General features: G+C 41.6%; 1 protein-coding gene across 1 annotated transcript in view; it reads left to right on the plus strand.

Moving 5' to 3' along the window:
• The window catches only part of LARS2 (leucyl-tRNA synthetase 2, mitochondrial), a 186,647-nt gene that overhangs the window by 98,370 nt on the left and 75,268 nt on the right, over positions 1-13,009 (plus strand). Inside the window, 4 exon segments of the mRNA XM_008584192.1 lie at positions 6,177-6,284; positions 8,866-9,104; positions 11,434-11,471; positions 11,792-11,797. Of these exon segments, the coding sequence (XP_008582414.1) occupies positions 6,177-6,284; positions 8,866-9,104; positions 11,434-11,471; positions 11,792-11,797 (391 nt within the window).

A 13,009-nucleotide genomic window follows, 5' to 3' on the forward strand; every position in this document is an offset into this window, starting at 1 on the left:
TCCTGGGTTAACAGCACCTTCATTGGAATTGAGACTCTTGGACAACACAATTGTATTTTGTAAATAAATATTTTGCCTTGAAATGCCAGAACAGGTGGATTTTTGCTAGAAATGCATATCACGTTTCAGAGAGAGGTTAAAGTAGGGCTGTAATAGGGAGGCTTTATGTCATGTCTTCTCTAAATTCAAACAAGGTGGACATAATGCCAAATGAGTTTTTTAACATATAAATCTTTTTTTTTTTTTTAAAGATGACCGGTAAGGGGATCTTAACCCTCGACTTGGTGTTGTCAGCACCACGCTCAGCCAGTGAGCGAACCGGCCATCCCTATATGGGATCCGAACCCGTGGCCTTGGTGTTATCAGCTCCGCACTCTACCGAGTGAGCCACGGGCCGGCCCCTAACATATAAATCTTCATGAATAACTTCATGCCAAAGTCAAACAGGAAAGGGGGTCTAGGGTGAGAGAGAAAGTTTATTCTTCTGGAATATTCTAGAGGGGATATCTAGACTTTTAAACATCTTGCTGCCTTCAGAATTGGTTTTCCTTTATTAGAACTCAAATATATACTGCGTCTTTGAAGTAATTGCACTGACATGATAAGAGAAAAGAATAAAGAGATCTTGGCAACAAGAATAAGTTTTAGAAAAATATGTACAAATTATAATTCAGAAATAATTGTTATTAAATCACACTGATTCAGAAGTATGCTAAGTGTCAAGCTTTTCAAAATTGTTCATTTTAATTAGATGTCATTAAATCCTGTCTCTTCCATTCTGTCTCAAATCTGTGTCCAGCTCTCCCCTTAGTAACTAATAAATCCACCTGTTTTAAAAAAAAAAGGTTTAAGGGCCGGCCTGTGGCTCACTCAGGAGAGTGTGGTGCTGACAACACCAAGGCTACAGGTTCGGATCCTATATAGGGATGGCTGGTTCGCTCACTGGCTGAGCGTGGTGCTGACAACACCAAGCCAAGGGTTAAGATCCCCTTACCGGTCATCTTTTAAAAAAAATAAAAATAAAAATAAAAAAATTAAAAAAAGGTTTATACTTCTCAGTATGACTAAACTTTTGTTAGCCAGGTCATCTCAAATGTATCCTGTTACTTAAACCACTTCTGAATTCATATTTGTGGTCATGTTGTGCTTTGTTCTTAATGCTTTAGCTCATATGCCCTTCCTCTCTCGGGAAGTATGGATTTATTCCTAGCATTATTTCTTCTGCTTCTTTGAAGAGAGGTTCAGATTAGCCATGTTACATTTAATCCTCTATCCCCAGCCTTTTAGTTTAATCTTTTTCTTATTCCTGATTATATGATGTTACTAAAGCCTTTCTGATTGGATGTTGCTTCAGCCCATCTCATATTGGCTCATGTTCTTAAATGTGGCTCATATTCAAACTCATTAATGTACAGTTCTGTTTCAACTTCTTCAGATGGTTTGCTGTAGAGCAACCTATCCTAACGAAAGTGATTATAAGGCCCCTTTGCAAACCACGCTACTTCTGTATAAGCTAAATGAGAACCACAGGGAGACTTTGCAATTTTACTTCAGATGAGCATTAACTATAATAATTCTTTGTAAGTTATAAGGCCCCTTTGCAAACCACGCTACTTCTGTATAAGCTAAATGACAACCACAGGGAGACTTTGCAATTTTACTTCAGATGAGCATTAACTATAATAATTCTTTGTAAAAAATTGAATAAGGAGCCAATTTATATTATTAATTTCTAGTTTTTGCATCTGGAGGAATTTGTCTTTTGGCTAATTTTACATGGAGATACCTGAAAACTGAGCACAGTGATCCCAGAACAATCAGGATATCTGGAAAATTTGTTATCTTGGATCTGCTGCTGACTAGTAGTAGTCTAGAGAAATAGTAGTTTATGGGTAGTAATTTAGGGATTTAGTAGTTTAGGGAAATCACTTGACCTCTTGGAACTCCAGTTTTTCATTTATTAAATGTGGGGAGTTGAAAAAATTAGTGGTTTCCAAATTATGCCCAAGCCTTGGGAATTGATGGGAAGAGGTTACAGGAGAGAGGAGGGTGTATTCTTTCAACTCTTACATACTGCGTTCCTTCAGATTTTATTTGAAAAGGGATTTCATAGCACTTTTAAAAAGAGTCTGAAAACCTGCTATTTCCCTATGTTTTGTGGTTCTGTGAGCCAGTAGGATCTCTGCATATTGAGGTTGGCCAGGCTGAGGAAGAGGGCACTGCCAACTCTATGCCAGACGTAAGGTCATGAAATGAGATGAATACCATCTGCTATTGCTGTAATTGCAACACCAAAAGAAATAGAAAGGATATAATCTCAACAAAAACACAAAACAAACAAAAACAGCTCTTTAGATTGAATAACTGTCACACTGTAATTACTTACCTCTTTCTTGTTCTGGTGGAGCCTTGGTCTGCCCCAGCCCTGGGATGGAGAGGTTGTTGGGAGCTCTTGGTCAAGGTGCTCTCTAAAGCCTTGTTCATCAAAAACGGTCAGGAAAAAATGTGTGTATTATACAGTTGGGAATAAAAAGAACTTGCTGGGTTGTTCAAGAGGTTGATTTCATTTCGTTAATTTTTAAATTTCTCTTGGCTTTTAAAAATATTCATAGATTAGGTTAGCTTTTAAACAAGCATCTTCCCCAGAATTAGCATATGAAAACATTCACATTTCATACTATTTGAATCTTTTGTCCTCACTGAGATCTGAATATTTTAAGCAAAGAACCATCACAAGTTTTCCAGCCTTGACAATTCAATCTAGAAGAAAAAACACAATAAGAGAGCTCCTGTACTAGAGGCTTAGTAATGCAGGGGGAGGAAGGGATGGAAAGTGCTGTCAGGATTGGACCTAGTCAACTCCAAATATTCTGTGGCAGGGAAGGATAGCATGAGAGATGGAGCTAATCTTCATGTTTATGGGTTTTATCTGATAGACACCAGATCCCATCAGACACCTATAGGTTTGCTTGGAAGTTAAATGGAATCTCACTGGTCATTGGAGAGGAAAAGCCATGAGTCATTTTCAGAGTTTATAATGTACGAGTTCTTTTTTTTTTTTTTTTTTTTTTTTTTTTAAAAGATGACTGGTAAGGGGATCTTAACCCTTGACTTGGTGTTGTCAGCACCACGCTCACCCAGTGAGCAAACCGGCCATCCCTATATAGGATCCGAACCCGTGGCCTTGGTGTTGTCAGCACCGCACTCTCCCGAGTGAGCCACGGGGCCGGCCCTATAATGTACGAGTTCTATGCTTGTTGACATGTTAGACCTCCTAAATTGCTCCCCAAATTGAAAAGCATTCTAGAGTACATAATTTTATCAGAAGATTGATTAATAGTTTATAATTAATATATTCAAGATTTTATACTATTCTGTAATGATATCAAGGCAGTACTGTATCAGCTAATATAGATATTTATTAGGGTGTTGAAACTTTTATAATCCACTGATGTTAGTTAGGAAACTTGGTTACAAAAAACATAAAGTTACTCTATTAATTTAAGCCAAAAAGGAATTGGTCAGAAGAGGATCAGGTTATCACAGTTAGATGGAAAGCTCAGGCCAGAATTAGGAGAGAACAAGGGTATAGCCAAGATCGGCCCCCCAAAATTGTCTGCTTAAGCCATTGCTGCCATGGGTACCAGCATCTCCAGCCTCTCAATTCTTGTTTGGCATTTAAGGTAGTTGACCCTGTGCCTTTGGGTCCCCCCACAGTGTTCCAAGATTGTACTGAACCTATGATTGATTACATTTGTTAACTTCAGCATGGAGAGGAATGGGATGTGGGGACAAGTCTATGCCCTTTCATGCTTCCGTAGTTGGTAGTAGAGCCCTGCCCTGCCACTCACCCATTTTGCAATTCTTCCCCAAGAAAGAAGAGATTTCAGATGCTGGACAGCCCAAACAGTAGAAGTTCATGGTGTCATTGAGGCAGAAAGTTATTAACTAAGTGATGCTGGGCAGATTGCTAAACCTCTCTGGGCCTTTGTGTCCTCATCTGTAGAGAGAGGAGATTCTGACAAACTCAGCCCTATGGCTCTCTAACCAGAGTCTTCCTCCTAGGAATAAAATAAAAATATAAATAAGATAAAAGAGGTAGACAGATCTCTAATAAGTGCCTCTTAGTCAGAGAATGGTAAGCTGAAACTATCTGAAATATTATGGGAAAGCTGAATTTAAATACTGCTGTTATAAAGTAGTGAATTTCATAGTAGAGAATGGGACTGAGTATGGACTTAGGAGTCAGCTACACCTTCCTTCAAGTACTGCTTCCACAGTTCTAGCCCATACTTGTGGGGTGACTTAGGGAAGATTTCTAAGACTCATTTCCCATCTGGGCGGTGGAGATGCTACTGCTTGACTTGTGCTGTTGTTGCAAAGTAAATGAGTCAACACAGGTAAAAGTGCCTGGTTCTTCGGAAGTATTCTACAAAGGTTATTACTTCCCTTTCCGGATGCCTGGGGATCTGATTCGGTAGTACAGCTCTCTGATTCTCTCCCTTGAGTAGAGGACATTAAATGGAATTCTAATGAGCATTTGCCCAGGACAAGGCACAGTTCTAGGCTCTGGGCCAGGCCCTGTGTGGAATATAAAGAAAATCAGTGTTTGCAGTTGGGTTGCAGAGATCACAAGCCACCATTTCCTTATGCCATACTGTCTGAATTCAGATGAGGAGCCCTGTGGGAGTAAGAGTTGTGACCTATACGTTACCAAACATGGCAATAAGTTTTTGTTTTGTTTTGTTTTACATTTTTATTGTAGAATAAAATACAGATAACCATATAAAATAAATTAGTAGCTGTTTGAATTATTATAAAGTAACTATGTGTATAGGTAGGTGATAGATATGGAAAATGCTCTGTGTTTTTTATCACACAGTAAAGTAAGAATCTGTGATGTAGCAGAAAGAATACTGTTAGTTAGTAAGTCTGGGTTCCGTCCTGGCTCATCAGTTCCTGTGACCTTGGATAAGCCAATAACCTCTCTCAACATAAGTTCATTCATTTGGAAATGAGCTACCTTACCTGAGTGTATGAGAAGAGATGTGTGTAAAAGCACTTTATGAATTACAAAACCCTAGACAAAGTATCATTATTGAAAGAAAGTGAACCGAGATGCCAGGTACTGTTCAAGCTTTATTAAAGAAAGAGATCTGCTGGACTGTGCTCAAAGTAGCAAGCAACCCAGGGCTGCCCTGAAAATGGTGGACAGCACCAGGTGTGGGGGGCGGTAGTGCTTATATTGGTATGTTCGCACCAAGAGGTAGGTGATACCATCAAGGAGGGTCATTATGCTAATGTGGATCAGGGTGGAGAACTGCGTCCTTGCAGAAGCAAAAGGAGTTTCTGTTTAAGTCAGGAGGCTTCTCATAAAGGGAAGAGGGGAGGGGAGGGGAGGGGTGTCGCCATTTTGTACTTGGGTTTGTCTAAAGTGGTGCTGGTTATGTTGCAGATCTATTAATTACATTGCCTATATTAACCATAATACAATTAGGAATTCAAAGTTGGAATCTTTGCATTACAAGTATATGATTTACTTTTAAACCCATCTGTTGAAGGAACATGTCTCATCATCAAATAAGGACTAGTATGCACGTGAAGCCATAGAGAATAATTTATAGAAAAACTTCTCTTTTATAGGAATTTAGGATTAAAAGTAGGCAGATAAAGATGAAAATCCATGTGTGTTTCTAATAGCAAATGTTTATACAAACTAATGTGATATTTCCCTTATGCTAATTTTTATTTTTTAAATGTAAAGATATAGCTTATAATGTTCTACATATGATATAGTTGAGTTGTGGAATATTCATGAATGGCTTATCTTAGAGTTTCAAAATTCATAAACCTGAACTTCTTTTTTTCAGTCCCCGGACCGTGGGAGAGAATGCACTAAACACATTCAGCTGTGAATTATGATCTTTGCTTGTTAACTTTATTATTTTCATGAAACCTTGGCTCACTGACAATACAAAAATTGGTCAAACCCATGTCACTGACTTGAGTCATGGTGAGTGTATCTGTTTCTAACCCTTGCTGGCCTCCTCTGACTTCGCAAGTGAACAATGAGTGCTAAACCCTGAACCTCCTTTAGTGTCCCCACCATTCCTACTTCAGCAGGCTCCGAGTCATTTGCTTTGTGCTTCTACTTCTCCATTCTTTCATTCCCACAGGCCATGCAGGACGCACTGGCAGACCTTCCAGAATGGTATGGAATAAAAGGCATGCAGGCCCACTGGATCGGGGACTGTGTGGGCTGCCATCTGGACTTCACATTAAAGGTGATCAAGTAATAGCATCTCCAGCAATTCATGCTTACAGATCTCCTTCTGAATTTTATTTTATTTTTTTCCTTTTTGTCTTTTTTCGTGTCCGGCAACGGACCGCAACCCTCAGTGTCACGCCTGTACCGGACTGGGATCGCAACCCTCGGTGCTGCGCCTGCCCCTCGCTCAGCCAGTGAGCGGGAACCGGTCTGTATGTGGGATCCGAACCCTCGGCGGGAGCGCCACCACGCTCCCAAGCGGTGCTCTGTAGCAGTGCACCACCGGGCCGGCCCCCTCCTTCTGAATTTTAGAACTCATTGAATAAACTAGCAGCTTGAGACTCTACAGCAGAACCGTCCAAAAGAAAGATACTGCAAGTGACATATGTGATTTTAAATTTTCTAGTAGCCACATTTTTAAAAGTGCAAAGAAACAGATGAAATTAATTTTAATGACTTATTTTATTATATCCAAAATATTATTGTTTCAAGATGGGATCAACAAAAAAGGATTTATTGAAGAAATAGTTTACATTCTCGTTTTAGTACAGTCTTCAAAACCCACTACATTCTACACTGTGATAGCACCTAATAGCCACATTTCAAATGCTTCATAGCCGTAGATTGCTACTGGCTACCATACTGGGCAGTGCAGTCATAGAAGGTCTGGGGGCCCATGAACTCTCTGAAATTATTTGCAGAATGTTTGCATGGGCATTTTCCTGAACAGTGGGGTCCATAGCTCTCATTGTATTCTCTAAGGAATTCATATCACAAAGCAGGTTAAAAGCCAAGAGAGCAGAGGCAAACTGTAACACCATTTCAAAACCAGACAGACTCAGAGCTGCTAAGGTTTATGTTCAAAACAGGTGACTTGCTGCGGAAACATTGCTGAAAAGTCATAACTTAAGGCCCACCTGCTCTGGAAGGTGCCCCTAAAACTTTTCTCTTTGTTTCTAGTAACTAGAGAGTTGTTCTATTTGCTGTTTCTTACCTGGGTATTCTTTTCTGTACTTCCTCTTTCTTCTCTAATCAATACTTGTGTGCTCTATTCATTTAGCTCCATGCCCTGCTGTCACCTTAGTCCCCATCAAAACCTTTAGAAGGAGGAAGCAACAGCTAAGAGACAAAATCGGCCTATCTTTCTAGACCCTTCTCTACTGACAGCCATACCTGATATCTCCTGAGCACCTGCCACTTGCCACTGAGCTCATAATTCCCTGTGTAGTCCCCTCACAAAAGTGACCCAACTCACTCCAACTGTAAACATGAGAAGCCTCCCATAAGGGAGTGTGTGCTTTGGAAACCTTTCAGTAACAAATTCTGAACTGAGCTTTTCCTCTTAATGCATTCCTGAGAAGGTGGCGAGAGTTCTGAAATTCAGTCCAGCCATGACTTTTGTTCAGACTCTTTTGGGGGCTTGTGCAATAGCCTGGCTCTGGTCCCCACCTCAAAGGCCTTTGCTTCTCAACCAGGGGGAAGGATGTTGGTCTCTGAGCTTCTTAGCTTCTGTGCATGGAATGTCGTCTATACTCTCTTCCTTGCCCGACATTTTACTATGAAAATATTTTCATCTCTATTCCTGGATCCACCTGAAAATGAGATGGGGCAACATGATGTCTAAGGGAAGGAAACATTCTCAGTCCTACAGGGCAGGCCATGTGGCTGTGCCTCTGTGGCTCTGTAGGTGACACCTAATTAGCACTCAGGCCCTGTTGTGGACTGTCTTGTAGTTCATCATTGACCCTCTGTCCATGTGTTTGAATAATATATGAAGAAAGTAGAACCTGACCTCTCTTTGTCCTCCATGTCTGTCACATAATTGGCACTCAGTTGATGCCTAATGTATGCACCTTCTTTGAAAGGTGTTTTAACCAGCTCTAGGGACGCTCAATTGTGAGCTTAACTCAGGCTATCTTTTCTTTCTTTCTTTCTTCAAAACAGTAATAACTTCAGTGACTGTTTCTCTAGTTGGAAAAGCAGAAAAAGTAGTTTTTTTTCTGTACCCTTAAATCCTTGAGGAAAATATAGCTCTTTGGATATAACATTAACAGTTTTTTTTTTAAAAGATGACTGGTAAGGGAATCTTAACCCTTGACTTGGTGTTGTCAGTACCACACTCTCCCAAGTGAGCTAACTGGCCATTCCTATATAGGGATCGGAACCCGTGGCCTTGGTGTTATCAGCACCACACTCTCCCAAGTGAGCTAACTGGCCATTCCTATATAGGGATCGGAACCCGTGGCCTTGGTGTTATCAGCACCACACTCTCCCAAGTGAGCCACGGGCCAGCCCTAGTTTTGCTTTGTGAACAAAGGAGCCAAGAAAGCCAGGAAAAGTCTTTCTGAGCATGCTTTGACCACCTTCAGTTTGGGTCTACCAGTGTGCCTGCTGGTGGGCACCAGGCAAGGCTTCCAAAAGGGGAACTCCCATCCTCTTTTTTCCCACCCTTCTCCTCCCTGCTGGGTACCATCTCAGTCCACCGCACCCCTCGTCACCACTGTTTGGGAATGAGGAGGGAAGGAGATGTGGTTGGGGAGCAACACAGCTCAGAGAGAGGACTGAGAAATGAAATGACTCTTCTTTCCTCCTGCCAGGTTGATGGGCAAGTCACAGGAGAAAAACTGACCGCCTACACGGCCACCCCTGAGGCCATTTACGGTACTTCCCACGTGGCCATCTCTCCCAGCCATGGACTCTTACACGGGCACAGCCCTCTGAAGGAAGCCTTTCAGAAGGCACTTGTCCCTCACAAAGGTAAGTTGGCAAGTTAAGGCTAAGGCAGTAGGATTACTGCCTTACATTCGGACAGCACTTCAGAGATCACGGTCCTTTCGCATATATCACCTTATGTGATTTGTTCTTTACCTTAGCCTTATTTTTTATTTTAAAGCACAAGGATAAAAATGAGTTCTGAAAACACTGAGTTACTTGCCCCTGGTTTCACTGTGAGTTACTAGTTTGTCTGTCTTGAGCTTCTGACTGAAAGCTCAGCTCCTTTCCCTATCAATATAATCTAGATTTAAAGTTCTTTTCTTTTTTTTTGGAGAGGAGTTGAATATTGCATTCTAGTATTGTTGTTGTTGTGTGTGTGTGTGTTTTATTTTTGCTTTGTTTTTTTAATTTTTATTGAATCATAATTGATTATACATATTTTGGGGGCTCAAAGTTGACATATGTTGACCAAATCAATATTAATAGCACATATATTGTTACAAATTGTACTTATTCTTTATGCCCCTTGTCCATCTCTCCCCATCCTCCTTCTCCCTCCCCCTTCCCTCCTCCGATAACCCTAGATTTCTTCTCTCCTTCTGAAAGAGTAATGGTTACTCTGTTGATTTGTTGCCTAGATGATCTGTCCAGTGCTGAGAGGTGTGTTCAGGTCCCCCAATATTATCATGAGTAGGTGCTTCTTCTGTCACTCTGGAATAAGCTTTGTGGAGAGAGACATCCTCTTCTTTTCTTTGGTCTCTGCTGGTGACTCTCCTTGTGTCAATGCACTCCAGTGGCTGGTGGACCATCTGCATGGTGGTTGTGGCATCTAGCCACTTTTGCGGCAGCCATGGTTATTGTGGTGGCTGTGGTGGGCCACCCACATGGAGGTGATGTTTTTGGCATGTTCCTTACCTAGTTGGTGGTGGTAATGGTGGTGTGCCTGGTTGTGGGAGGGGGTTCGGTCAGGACCTCAGGTGGGCCCTGTGGTGCTGGCAGTGTGCCTGGTTGTGGGCAGAGGGTCCAGTCACTGGCTCCGTTCCTCAGGACCCCAGGTAGGCCCCATGGCACTGGCAGTGTGCCTGGTTGTCCCCCAACTGGCTTGGTAGCCCAGGGGACATCTGGTCCTTCTAGGTGTTATAGGTGTTCTTTGGTGAAATGAGACCTTTACCAGTTAATATAAACTTTGTCTCTGGTTATGGGTACTCTGTTTTTTCTTTCAGTTCTTTGTTGGATTATTTGCTGTTCCCACCACTTAAACTCTATACTGGAACTAATTTGTCATCCTTTGCTTATTTCTAAAGTGGGGGAACTTCTTGTGGGGACCAGGACTTGAGCTGTGTCATTGAACCAAATTGCTGCTTTGCTGTTGATTCCCTAAGGGAGGTTTTTTGTGCAGCTCAGGTTTTAATGGTTGACTTTATAGGACTTCTGGGTTTAGTGAAATCCAGTGCCCCTGGGTTGTATAGAAACACTGGTCTGTGCCTGAGTCTTTTCATCAAACTGCATCCCATGCAATTCTATATTCCTGACCAGTCTCCTCTGAGTGGTCCTATGCTGATTGGGGGGCAGATCAGCTGTCCTTGCTGTGCCCCAGTGTTCTCCCAGTAGACGCGTATCCCCCACCTCCCGTGCTGCAAACACTTCCCTTGTGACGGACTGTATGCTGGTTCCTTGTGGTGAGTCATCGGCCTCTGAGTGGCTCCTTGCTCTTATGTGGGTCCATGGGGACCCTATTAGTGATCTTGCTGGCCTGAGGGCCACCAAGGCCCTCTTCTCCCCTGCTGCCTTCAAGCAACTTCATCTGAAGGGCACAGCTGTGGCTTCTGCCGGTTCCTGCTCTGTGTGCTCAGAAGCTCCAGCCTGGAAGTGGCCGGGGCTCAAAACGTTCAGAGTGGTTTTTTCTTTCTCTCATTGTGGCTTCTCCCACCTTCATGCACTCTGTAGGTCTCTCCTCCTCTTCCCCTGAGCTCTAGTGGCCCCAGCTTGGCTGTCATTGCTTTTTAATAGTTGTAAATTAGTTGATTTGTGGAAGAGAGTGATGCTGGGGACTGTCTGTCTATTCTGCCATCTTGACTGGAACTCCCTAAAGTTCTTTTCTGATAAGAATAGAATCTTCTCCTTAATTTATAATTCCACCATCAAATAAAACTACGCTGACAGAAACTAGAGGGAAGCCAGTGAGAATGAGAGAAAACTTTTCCAACAACTTAATTTTATTATTTTAAAGAATTCATATGGTCATGTGAGCAGATGAACAGAGTCTTGCTCAGTACAGGTTTTTAACAGATCTGCTTTGTGAATGGATCAAACTGACCTGGAATTGTCATATCAAGTTGTAATTGACCCATGAAGATTTGGGGAGTGCTTTTGCACTAGTTGAGATTCTGTGGATGCAAGCAACAGAATCCATTCTGGCTAACCCAGAGGAAAGGGTAACATATTGCAAGGCTGTGGGAAGCCCGTCTGGAAGAGGACTTGGACAGCAGCCCGGGGGAGGGGGTTGGCAGCAGGAACTAACAGACAGTCATGTGAATGCCACTGCCAAGAGTAAATCTGCTTTAACCCTGCCTTCAGTGCTTGGAGCACTGGTTCAAGATTGTAGTCTCAGGGAAAGGTGTCTGATTGGTGTAACTGGGGCCCCTGGCCTTTTTCTTGGCCAAGGTGAGGCCAGACGTCTTCCTAGATCAACCACCAAGACTGTAACCAGTGAAGGAGAGGTAGCTCTCCAAAACAAACTCAGGGGCTCTTACCAGAATAAGGGGATATGGATACTGAGAAGGCAAAAGGAAGTCCATTGTCAATCAGAAATAGGTCTCTGGAGTAGTTTTTTTATTTCTATAAAAATCTCATCCCTGTTCTCTTTCATATGCTATACACTTCAACCCAAAGTACACAATCTGAATTATTGGAGTTTAAAATGATAAGTATTATTTGACTAAAAAATGTTTTGGAAGGTGATATAAAGTTGCCAGTTTTGAAATAACCAGGATGAAACATTTCCTGATAATCAGGTTGGAGAGATAGACACTGTCATCACAACTTCCCTCTGCTTAAGATTTCTAATTGTTTACTTAGAATGTTAAAGCCAGCATTCAAATCAACGAGCACTTCCAAAGAGCCTGCTGGGTGCTAAGCACTCTTGGGGAGGCCTAGACAGCTATTCACAGTGACATTGTGGGTGCTTCTGGGAGTGGGAACAGAGGACAGCCAGGTGCATACGTCACTCACTCAGCACAAGGCAGGTATCATCACTTGGTTTCACTTCTTTTTTTGTTACACATTAAAATAGAGAAGACTCTTTTGAATTAAAAGTTCAGTGTTTGCTTATAAAGCCCAAGGTAGCTGTCTCTCTGAACTTTATTTTCTCTACTTACTCAAAAGAAAAACTGGATCCTTTTCAACTATTTAGCTTAAAGAGAAAATTCAGTTTTTACTTTCATGAACAATTTGAGATTCCTTGAGGGCTATGATAGTTGAATAATATCTGAAATTGAAAAACTAAAAAATGTAAATGTCTATAGTTCACATTTTTTCTTATGGTTAACTTGAGGACACAAATTAAAATGAGGTAATATTACTAGGTGATTAAAGAGCTAATAAATTATAAAAGATGTAGTTCCTGTATGGAGGTTCCTCAAACAGTTGCAGATAGATCTGCCATATGACCCAGCTATCCCACTGCTGGGAATATACCCAGAGGAATGGAAATCATCAAGTCGAAGGTATACCTGTTCTCCAATGTTCATCGCAGCACTCTTTACAATAGCCAAGAGTTGGAACCAGCCCAAATGTCCATCATCAGATGAATGGATACAGAAAATGTGGTATATCTACACAATGGAATACTACTCAGCTATAAAAACGAATGAAATACTGCCATTTGCAACAACATGGATGGACCTAGAGAGAATTATATTAAGTGAAATGCGTCAGGCATAGAAAGAGAAATATCACATGTTCTCATTTATTGGTGGGAGATAAAAATAAATAAATAAACACACACACACAGGGGGGTGGGAAGAA

This window comes from Galeopterus variegatus, unplaced genomic scaffold, assembly GCF_000696425.1.
Source record: "Galeopterus variegatus unplaced genomic scaffold, G_variegatus-3.0.2 Scaffold3172, whole genome shotgun sequence".
Taxonomy (NCBI): domain Eukaryota; kingdom Metazoa; phylum Chordata; class Mammalia; order Dermoptera; family Cynocephalidae; genus Galeopterus; species Galeopterus variegatus.